At 42.8% G+C, this 12,151-nt stretch overlaps 1 protein-coding gene across 1 annotated transcript; it reads left to right on the top strand.

The window, feature by feature from the left end:
* The first annotated feature begins 1,297 nt into the window (after nt 1–1,297).
* Nucleotides 1,298–1,873, top strand: LOC123039529 (uncharacterized). The gene has a single exon (XM_044462660.1). The coding sequence runs from the start codon at nt 1,298–1,300 to the stop codon at nt 1,871–1,873; it is 576 nt and encodes a 191-aa protein (XP_044318595.1).
* Nucleotides 1,874–12,151: the final 10,278 nt, after the last annotated feature.

Genomic DNA, 12,151 nt, shown 5'->3' on the forward strand with positions numbered 1-12,151 from the left:
CATGTTCCCGTAACCAGCGCGCTTCAAAACTCTGGTCCCAATCATGGAAAGAATTATGCATATTGTTTAACTCTCTGGTCACATGAGTAAAGTATTCTGTGTCCACACAGAGTGGACGGTGGTCAGAATGGTTATAGTGCATATTCTGTAGCGCAGCCGCTGGAAACATGTTTGCCCAGCCATCATTGATCAATCCTCGATCAAGTCTCTCCCGTATACGCCCCCTCTGCCAAGTAAATCGATCCCCAATGTAGCCCAAATCCCTCAGGCCACAGTCGTCAATGGCATTCTGGAACGCTTGCATGTATTGAGGTGGCCTAGGATTTCCCCCTTCTTTCTCACTAAGGAATTGGATTTCATTCAGATCCCCTACCAGTAGCCATGGTAGATTATTACTTTGGTGTATCTGACGCATTCTGTCCCAAGTTTTGTACTTGTTTTCCCATCTGAATTCACCATACATCCCAGTAAGCCTCCACTCATTATTCTGGCCCTCTACTCGCACATCAATGAACATGGGGTCAAGATGTAGTATGTGTATTTTCACCTCTTTCTTCCATAGCAAAAGCAGCCCTCCTTTTCTTCCATCGCCGGCACATACAAGTTTCCGATCCATCTTTAAACGTTTTCTCAAACACTCTGCCGGATAGCTTTCTAAGTGTGTCTCGGACAAAAACATGACATCTGGGTTACAACTCCGTTGGACGTCCAGTAGGGCACGGACTGCCGGGGCCTTCCGGAGGCCATTGCAATTCCATGCCAGTATCTTCATGGCAGTAAAAGAACGAAACAAAATACTCTCGGTCGACGGCGCCGCCGGAGGACAGCAAACCCTAGCTTAAAATTGCTAGGGGACGTCGATTCAGCGAGCCGGAGCCCCCTCACAGGAGGGTGTAGAACGCAGTCTAAAATTCTCAAAAAACTTCCAGGAAACAAACTTCTGATGTGATCATAACCAGTCAGGGAAGCACCTGATGCTACCTCCAGAGACCCACATCAGCCATCCTACTTGTCCGGAAGATGGTGGAGACCAACACCGACGCTCAAGCGCCGACGTGGGACAATAACGACGCCGGCCAGCGCGCCGCCGCCAAGGCGGCCGGCCGCGGACCAGCCGAAACCCTAATCGCCTGAGTACAGCCGATCTTCTTGTTCTTCTTTCTGTTGTGCGTAAACAATCGCTGGCGTTGGACTTGATGAAGACCTAAAAGTTCTATTTGTACTCCTTCGCCGAGGGTTAATCGATTTCATCATCAATAGTTTGGGAACCAGATCTGCCATCAGCCGGCACGGTGGCATGTCATCGTCGCGGTACCGGAGTCACAACCGCCCAGCGCCAGCGGCCTTGGCTACGCGCAACAGCACGCGCCGACAGGGCAGGGTCTCCGATGCCGACGCCGCCATCACCAGGGACGCATCCCCGTGGGCGTCGCTGCACCAGGAGCTATTGGACCTGATCGCGTGGCGGGTGTTGGCGGTCGACTTCCGGGGCTACGTCCGGTTCCACGCCGTGTGCGCGTACTGGCGCTCCAGCACCACTTGCCCGCGCGGTCGCGGCATCGTCGACCCGCGCTTCCACCCACCGCAGTGGATGATGCTGCCCGAGGGCCACGGCCTCTACCCGGGCCACGACAAGCTGCAGGGGCTCGTCCGCTTCTTCAACCTCTCAACCGGGGCGTTCGTCCGCGTCCACCTCCCGCTCTTGAGTGACCACAGCGTCCTCGACTCAATCGACGGTATCCTGCTGCTGCAGCGGGACCACGACACCGTCGTCCGCCTCCTCCACCCATTCACCGGCGACATCCTCGGCTTCCCGCCTCTCAAAACCCTCCTGAGTTCTGTGATCGGCTCGACATCGTTGGAAAGCAAGTGACACAAGTGGTGCAATAGTATCAAAAATATCAATGCTGCCGCCATGAACGTGGGCGCGGATGAAGTCGTCTCGCTCATGATTTTGGGGGCTTACGGTTGGAGTAATGTGGCCTTAGCTACCTCCGGGCAACGGCAATGGAGTGTATCAAGCTCGCTCAACCGCCGAAGCTGTAGTCCATTCTCGTTCCAAGGCAAGATATATACGGTGCGCTATAACAAAACTTTCACCGAATCAGAGGTCCTACAGATCGGCCCACCTCAGCTAGAAGGGGTGGAACCCTATCTGCCACCACCAAACGTGATTGCCATATGTCCGGCGAGCACACCCGGCACCACTTATTTGTACCATCTGGTAGAATGCGACCAAGTGATTCTGGTGGTCAGTATCTCTACTTTTAATTGAGCAGTTGGTAGTCTCGATTCCAGATTTTTTTTTCCGTCCCACCTCTCATGGTTTTTTGGTACCTCCTCCCACCTTTGCTGGTTTTTTTTCGTAGATTTATTTTCGTCCCCTCCCCCCGCTTCATCGGTTTATTTTTGCGTCACCCTCTCACACAACGAAAAAATCTGAACAAATCAGAGCTTTCCATACTGGCGCAAGTTATTTAGTAATGTAGAATCAATCACGAACAATCTCTAAAGATCAAATCTAAATTAATTAACCTTACCTTAAATCACTCAATCACATTAATTAGAAAATAAATAATTGATTTTCAGAAAAATCGCTCAATCACATTAACCTTACCTTAACTCACGGATGGTAATCTATATCCAAACAAAGAAACAATACATCCATGGAGCAGTAAATAAACTCCCTTTCTTATGACATGTATATGATCTTCCCTTCCCTCTCCGGTGTCGAGCGTTCTTGATTCTCGAGGCCGATGCTTGGGCTGTGTCACTGGGTCGCGACGGTGCCGGAGGACGAGGACAGCGAGGCCGGGTGCCGCGTTGGCCGCGGCCGGTGAAGGGGGCGAAGAAGGGTGTCTTCCCTGGCTGTGGCCATGGCCGTGACCCTGGGAGTTGGTGCGCTGGAAGCGGCACTTGAAGGACCCGGCATGGGTGGCCGGCACGCAGACGCACTTGGAAGCGGGCCCGTGGCCCGCGCCCGACGGCGCCGACGTCGACCCGAGCCACCTCCTCCGCGTATTCTTGGAGCTGTGGCTGACTGATTTACATGAAATTAATTTCCTCAATTGTGGTGGCAAATATAATACACATAATCCATATTGTTATGCACTAGCGTGTGTGTGTGTGTGAAATAGATGGATTATGGTCCCGTACCCAATAAGATGGATATGTGTGTGTGTTAGAGAGAGAGAGAGAGAGAGAGAGAGAGAGAGAGAGAGAGAGAGAGAGAGTGAGGAAGAGGAGGGAAAGAGTGTGTGTGAGAGGATTTGATGGTAAAAAAGATCGCCAATGTCACTTGATATGTATGAGAATATTAATATTGAATTCTTAAAGTTAATGTGACCCCGTTGCAACGCACGGGCGTTTTTCTAGTAAGCCATAATTATACTAAGAAGAGCCGTCCCGACGACATGCATTGGTGGCAACGCCCTCTTCATGGAAGGCAGGATGTTGTGCGTCAGTTCTAAGGCGTTTCCTACCATCATGGGTGACACCATTGTCTTTCTCGATTGTCAGAAACATTATCTTGCTCAATACCACCTCGGCAGCGGCACATTGTCGCCAGCAATAGATATATCTATGTATGATATGTCAGGTCCTTGTAGCATCATCTGTCATATATACATTCCACCATTATTCACCCTGATGATATCGTTCTTTTCCCCACAATATTTTGTGCTTCTAGGTAAACTCATTGTTTTCCCCTCTATCTATAGGAACAAAGGAGAAATAGCATGTCCGGGGCAGGAGGACAAGTGGCAGGTGAAGGAAAAGTGATGAATTGGGGTGATTGGTGAGACGCAGGAGGCCACAACCTCTTTTTTTTCATGTTTTTTTTGTCCTTTTTTACTTTTGTTTATACTTTCAAATGTTATACATAAATACATTACAAAAAAACACTTTACATGTTAAATGTATATAGAAAATACTTCTGATGTATACAAAAAATATACATTATGTGTGTAAAAAGTTGCGTAGGTACCGCTCATTCCGAGGGTTGTGCGAATCAAAAGGACCATATTAAAAAAAATCTTAATCAAGTACTTTAAAAAATGTTAATCAAGTATTTGAAAAATTACCAAATGACACATGTGGTAAGCAATCCAAAAAAAATCAAAAAAAAGTATTTGAAAAATGTTAATTGTGTATAGAAAAATTGCTGACCATGCATCCAAAAAATGTTAAACTTGTACCTGAAAAATGTTAATCCAACATTTGAGAAATGTTAAATGTATTTATATAAAAATGTTGACCATGTATTAAAAAAATGTTAAACTTGTAATTGAAAAAATGGGGAAAAGCATACATTCAGCCGGTGGATCAAACGCGAGCGATCCACCGCGTCCTCTGTATGACACGTGTCCTTTGTGTTTCCTCTTTTGTAATTTTTCCTACAACATCATGTGTGCTGCAAATTGTTTTCCGCAACAAGATCCATGTTGCAAAAAAATGAAGACGGAAAAAATTGTAAATATTTTCTGCAACATCATTTATGTTGCAACTTTTTTTTCACAACAATACCCATGTTGCAAAAATAGTGAAAAAATCGGCAATGTCACTTATGTTGTAAAAGGCTTTTACAACATAAGCTTTGTTGCAAAGAATTCTGCAACGCAATCCTTGTTGCAATGATGAGGACAGTGTTGGACACTAGATCTAACAACTATCCGCAAAAAAAAAACTATCAAGGCGATGGATCTTTAAAAAGCATCCGCCGACCGATGTGTAGATATTGTTGTGTCCCTTTTCCCCACTAATGCAACAAAGGCAGTGTTGTGGAACACTTTACAGCTGACCTTTTGTTGCAGAAACATTGCAACAGAGGTTCTATTGCAAAGTTTTTCGTCTTAACTTTTTTGGAACATGAGTGTTCTTGCGTAAGGACTTCTGCAACACAAATGATGTTGCAGAAATTTTTTCATCTTAACTTTTCTGCAACACAGATGATGTTGCAGGAAAATTGTCCAAGTGGCACAGGCACGCGTCAGAGGTTATGTGTTGTCAGATCAAACTCATATCTGGCGGTTGGGCGTGCGGCTGATCGGCCGGCAGATTGTAATCGTTTCCAAGGAAAATGCTTGGTTTCAGCCTGTGAATCGTACGCAAGCATCCGCCGTCTCTTCCGTGTGACGCGTGTCACTGATCCACTATAGCGAGTTTCTGCAACAATGTCTTTGTTGCAAAAAGAGGTGTAACAAGACATTTGTTACAAAAAAATTGGAACAAGATGTCTATTGTAAAAATAATAATAAATTGCAACAAGACCTCTGTTGCAAAAAAAAGACTATAATTAGACATTTGTTGCAAAAAAAATTGTAACAAGACATCTGTTGCAAAAAAAATCTACGACTTGACCTCTCTTGTAAAATTTTCTGCAACATGACTTCTGTTGCGGAGACTACTTGCAACACGCCCTGTGTTGCAATGATAGAAGGTGACGATTGGCGGCTCAATCAACCAAATCCGATGGCTCGCAAGGCAGCGTATCTTTTAAAAAGATCTGCCAACCGATGCATATCGGCGTCCAAAAAATGTAATCAAGCATTTATAAAATGTTAAATGTGTATACATTTTTTTTTGGTCATGTATTCAGAAAATGTTGATCATGTATTTAAAAAGTGTTAAATATTTGTTAGAAAAATATACTAGATATATATGCTAACAATGTGTATAAAAACAGTGAAAGATGAGAGAAAACAAAAAACCTTATAATACCAATAAAGAAACAAACAAAACCAAATTGAAACAAAGGAAAAAAAAGAAAGCACAAAAACCAAGAAAAGCAAAAACCAACAAATAAACAAAAAATAATATGATGAAAAGCTGTGATGAAACAAAGAAAATCGGTAAGAACCATGAAAATGTAAAAAAAACAATGAAAAACCAAAGAAAAACAGATAACCAAAGAAAGCTGTAAAGAAAATAACATAAAAGAAAAAAGAAAGGGAGAAATTTTTTTGGGAAGACAATCCCAGCGAACGGCACAACGAAATCTAGCGAACAGGAAAAAAACATTGCATATGGGCTGGACCAGTAGCTACAGGTGGGAGGGAATCCCCGAACAAACACTCACGTGTACCGAGATATAGTCGCCGCGCCGTGGGGTTACCTGTTGTTGCTTCCCCTAGGACCAGTCAGGAGCCAGAAGGCCATGCTAAAAGACTTTTTAGAGTTTTGAATATACCGATGTATATAGACGTATTTTAAAGTGTCGATTCACTCAATTTGCTCCATATGTAGTTCATATTGAAATCTCTAAAAGGTATTATATTTAGAAACTGAGGGAGTACATGATTTTATATACAAGTACACAAAAAAGAAAATACAATAGTAGATAGTAGACACATTGTTTGCCATTATATATAGACAACATTATTAATATGTTGCTCATGTTAAAGTATCTCCTAGTGAAACTTTACACATGTATAGAACATATCTATATACTGCATGTAAAATTATTATAGGAGCTTTTTCAAACTTTTAACTTTAATTTTTAAAAATCAGACTTACTGGAGCCCTCCAAATTGTTCACTCCATACATATGCCAGTGACCACTTGTGAGTGATTGCATATTCCTACGACGAGACAAAGATTTTGTATGTGCAAGTTATTGGAGACTAGATTGGTAAAAACATTAGAAAATAGTCTGACTCCTTCCACCCTTGAATCGAGAAATAAGAATGAGGAGGATCCTCCCGGCTCCGCAGCCGTTTCGATTCCTGGCCGTCGGATCTGGCTGCTTGATGCGAATCTGGCCGTCCGATCGAGAGGTGAAAGGAGTTGGGCCGTCGGATCAAAGTCGCGGCACTGTAGCAATGAACAGTTTCACCCCCCGCTGTAAAGATCTCGTGCCACCGCCGATATTCTGGTGCCCCCACGAGGGTATTTTCGTCATTTCACGTCTTAAGTCAACACGTGTCTTTCTCTGATTCGTTGCCTTCTCCCCAATCGGTGCTAGGGTTCGATCTCCTCGTTCCGATTCGCTGCCCCCTCAGTTCTCTCTCCCGCACATCTCTTCCTCTCAAGAGCCACCGCCGCCAGCCGCCTCCGCTCGCCTCCGCCTCCGCTCGCCCTCGCCGCCGCCGTCGCATGTTCTCCTCCTCCCCGCCCTCTCGGTGCTCCTACCAGGCAAGCGCGAGCGCGAGCAACCAGAGAGGAACGGCCACGGGCCTCTCCCTCAGCGGCGCCGGCGCCGGCGGCTCACTCTGCAGGCCCCCTGCCCCGTGGGCCTCATGGCCCCCTCCCTCCGCGGCGCCGGCGTCGGCGGCTCCCTCCTCTGCATGCTCCCTGCCTCATGGGGCCTCGCGGCCTCGCGCGCGGACGACTCGTCGCCGACGCCTCCTTCAACTAGATCCTGCGCGCCAAGAAGGCTGTTGCTGCCTCCTGCAAGGACGAACCAGACGCCGTCGCCCAGGTCCCTCCTCCCTCCTCCCAAACTTCTCCTCCACTCCATGTTGTACTTCAATCCCTCAACATTAGTAAATTTCTGTATATTTAGTTGATTATTGTTTCGTCTCCATTTATTTTTGATAGATGAGGACATGTTAGTGATGGATGTCGGGATGGTGGTGTACCCATACTTTCATGAACTTTTGTGTGATTAGTGGTTTGGAAAAGATGAATCACATGAATGATTGCTGGAAGTATATTGTCTGATGCTATATTGGTGATGTGGGTGAGCTGATTTGGACCTTTTCATCTTGGTCTGTGCAGAATTGGAGCCTTTGAAGTATTTAAATAAAGCATATGTATGCATTCTACGGTTCATCTTAGGTGAGTGCAAATCTTCAGCATCTGTCTCATGTCGCTTCTGGGAAAATGCTTTTAATTGTTTTATTATCGATGATATCAATTTGGTAGCAGCCTTTGAGTGGTGGCAAGATTATGTGCATAGTATACTTTCAGCACTGTAGGATCGAATAAATGGAGCGGCGGTTCACGCAGCACTCCCCGTCAATATGATGGAATTAGTCACAATGATGACTTGAACTGCCGATATTTGATCCGGGGATAGTTGCAGCTGCCACTAATGGTTTCTCCATCGGTAACAAGCTTGGCGAGGGTGGCTTTGGACCAGTATATAAGGTTAGCACTTTAGATGGCAGATCTATACAATATGCATATGGACGAAAGTATGAAACAATGAGTAGCATCAAGAACACTTTAATTCAAATGGAAGAGCATGGTTTCAACTGTTGAAATATGACTATTAGGGATTTCCTTTTCTTATTACCCCATGTGTTGCTTCAATAAATTAAGTCTATGTGCTTAGCTTGGTCTACTTAATTCGAGGTTACTATTTTTAGACCCGCGTGCAAATTTGCAGGTCAACAATAGGTATTTAGAATAGAATCCAATAGCTCATTCAGTTTCACTCCATGAACAAGCTTACTGTGGTTCCCCGACACAAAATGCAGCCGGCTTGCAGACAAGTATGCTTCTAGGCATGAATTCCCACACGTTTTCCCTGTTATGTTTCTGAAACATGTCACCATATTGTGTTTGGTTTCCTTATTATGTTTCTGAAACATGTCGCTATATTGTGTTCGTTCTTCGAATGTAATTTGTGGTAGTGAAGGAGGAAGTTGTCCATTTTAAGAAATGATCTTTTTTGTACCATGAGGTTCACTAGGCAATCTACCGCTGACTTTTTCTGTACCGTGAGATTCACTAGGCAATCAACCGCTCCTTGAAACATGGCAGTAGCTGCTATTGTTTTTGTGCTGCTTGGTGATGCATCTTTGTGGGTTCTTGCAGGTTAGATGTTCAACGAATTGATTCTTCGGCATCCAAGCTAGGTTTATGTGGCATCAAAGGCCACGGGCCCACGGTACATGCCGTACTGATATATATTCAGTCCATCGTAAATATTTACCCTCCATTTCTAGTGTAGATTTTTTTCTTCTCTTTTGAGGATATTCAGTTCAGAAAATTATTTACCATTATCTTGCAAAGTAGCATTACCATATGGACTAGGTATGCAAAGTTATTCCTCTGGTATGCTTTACTGTGGCCATACGACCTTTTATGTTTCATTCCTTTTGTGTTTCTGTCAACAAAAAATGTAGAGCCACACCTTAATTGTCATGGTGATGTTGGATGGCATGGCAGTTGTCCAGTTCTATTATTTAAGAAGTCGATGTGTGCATATCAATCAAAGTGATAATCACAGTAGACTCAAAATCTTAGAAGTAGAGTTTAAAAGAAAATTCAGAAGCATTGGAGGCTCATGCTTCTACTGTCGTGTTTTATGCTCCAGTTAGGAGTGGTGTTTCTAAAATATATATTATTGATTTTCACATATATAACCTGTGTTCATAGTAGCATTCCTATCTCATTCTTTCTTTTCCATTTTCTTCTCCCTCTAAATTGTAGAGCTCCTATTCAAATTAGTAATCTTTTCCATTAGTCACATCATTTCTGAATTCGGAATTGTGAAGGGTCCAATGAAAATCCAAGCAAGTTGTGGAGTGATATTATTGTTGTTTCTTGCAGGATGGGGATTGATAATTGGAATATTGAATGGGTACATTCACCGGACATGAGGGGTTGCCAATGTTATGGGCTTGATTGGTTTGTGAGTTGCACCAGGATTGTGCTTTGAAGGTATTATGCAAGAGCTATTTTTATTTATGAGAAAACTTGGTATTTCGGTTGCTGTTGGATCATTAGATTATTGCCGATGTAGTACATGATTTTACAGGTTAATTACTAGCATGTAGTTACATCAGGATTGTGCTTTGAAGGTATTATGCAAGAGCTATTTTTATTTATGAGAAAACTTGGTATTCGGTTGCTGTTGGATCATTATATTATTGCGGATGTAGTACACGATTTTACAGGTTAATTACTAGCATGTATACATTCATTGTTCTTTACAAAAAGAAACAAACGCTAAAACAGATCAGGGGAACATTCAGAGGAAAAAGATCAGTGATCCAAACCTAGCGAGTTAATGTTAACTAGGCTAAAACAAGTTTAATGAAGCTTTTGAGTTTTGATTGTTTCAAAATTAACACATCAAAGAAACTATTATATACCAGTGCCATTTATTTAGGGTGCTTAGAGAGTAAACAAGACTCTCCCTAAAAAAACAAAGATGATGTGGTTTCCTTTCAGTCCAGCAAATGCCAGTTTAACGAACCAGGATACTAACCAGGTGTCAATATAAAGAAAATTACTAACATGTATTAGTTCATTATTCCAAGTGAATGTTTGTCGAGCATCATTGCCTTTATCAAAAATCTTTTGTCTTCTTATGAACTGATAAAGCCCAAAAAGAATGTGTGCTGCTGTTGTGCTCACTGTCCAGAAAAAGAATCCATCCATAGTGAGGTGATCACAAATAGGAGTTGGGACAGAAAATTTTCCCTTGTATTTCTTCTTACGCGACTAGCCAATTTTTCGTTCATGCTGAGAGTCTTGCAGCTTGTCCTTCTTGCATGAACCAGCATTGCCTTCAAAACCGAATCGAGTTAACAGTAGATCCAACATATTTTTCTGTCATTTTGTTTGTCAAAAGGGTGCATGCCACATGTCATGGCCATCAAAAGCATATATTACTTATGTTGCGATGGGATGGTGCATGGCTATTCTCAGACTCTAATATACCGGTTAGCTTTGTTTAAGTGGATGTCCAGATTAATGGAGCCCATGCTGAAACTTGCCTTTTTTTGAAAAAAGGCATGTTCTCACATTTTCAATATAGATGCAGTTTGTATGAGAAGAAAGGCATGTGCTCATATATTTTTTCCATGCTCAATTATATGCATGTGGTTACAATTTCCTCTCTCCGATTTCACATGGATAGTTGGATTTTTGGGGTACATGTGTAGTTTCCGTCCCGACGTAGTTTTGATTGACTCCATGGTTAGTTGCTCATACACTGTTGGATGCTTAGTTCAGTTAAAAATATCATGTTGTATGAGTATAACTAAGAATACTAATGCTCTTTCGCTCATGCTAGGGCTCCAGTAAGAACTAAGCATCTGATATATATAGTAACATCATGACAGGGGCAAGGAGCGGCGATCCAATATACACCAACGATGAAGGTATATTCGTTTACAATATGTAGCAGCACAGTCATCTCGGGCGCCTCGTGGCAGAGAGAGTGAAAGTGATGTTTTTATGATGGTACGATGGCCTAGACCTGTGTTATTTTATTTATTATTATTATCAAACTTCTTTAGTTACACTCTTCTGGTACTAATGGTCTATATACGTGCTTTGTACTCTGAATCCATCATGTGCTTTGAATATTTATACAAGCCCCTTTATGCACAATTTGGCGATAGCATATGCCCGAGTAGTTTAGTTCAGTCGAGTTTCAGGAGTTATTCATTCGATTTTGAAAAAGCAATAATGATATATTCAACTAAAAATCTGTTCCAAAGAAAAAAAAGTTATGTACTAATTTACACTGCATAAAATGAGCATTACTATTTCTTGAGAATGATGTCAGGATAATGAAGTTCTGTTTGCAAAGAACTTTCTTCCATATGTTTCTTTATTTGCTTACTGTACTTTCCAACTTTTTGTTTGGAAAATAGTATACTTTGAGTTTGTTTTACTGCCTGGAGAAAGAATGAGAGCCCTTTCTCACAGAGGCGTTCACGTGGACGACCGAACTGAGTCTTCTTCTTTTTTATATCTCCAAATTCAAATATGGTTTGATTTGATAGAATATCAGTCTTTTTTTGAGCATCAGTACAGACACAAGCGCTCATATACACGCGCATACACTCATCCCTATAAACTCATACACGCACACCCTACCCCTATGAGCACCTCCGATAGACTGAGCCGGCATATCATCTTGAGATTTACGAAATCACCGTAGGCGCCTTGTCGTCGACGGGAACGTCTCCTCCCACTGAAAGCGCATCGCCGGAATCCTGAAATAAATCCAGGAATAATGCGAGCACCAGGATTTGAACCCTGATGGGTTGGGGATACCATTGTCCACCTAACCAACTCAATCACAGGTTGATTCGCAATAGAATATCAGTCTAACATGTTGAGATTGTGAGTCTACAAAAACAATTACAGATACTATCAATTCATAGCTCCCCTCATTTTTGTAAATTATTCTCACATGGAAAATACTGTTTGTTCCTCTCTTTTTTACTGCAAAACGCAAGGAGAA

The sequence above is a fragment of the Triticum aestivum genome, chromosome 2B (genome assembly GCF_018294505.1).
Source record: "Triticum aestivum cultivar Chinese Spring chromosome 2B, IWGSC CS RefSeq v2.1, whole genome shotgun sequence".
In the NCBI taxonomy this organism is placed as follows: domain Eukaryota; kingdom Viridiplantae; phylum Streptophyta; class Magnoliopsida; order Poales; family Poaceae; genus Triticum; species Triticum aestivum.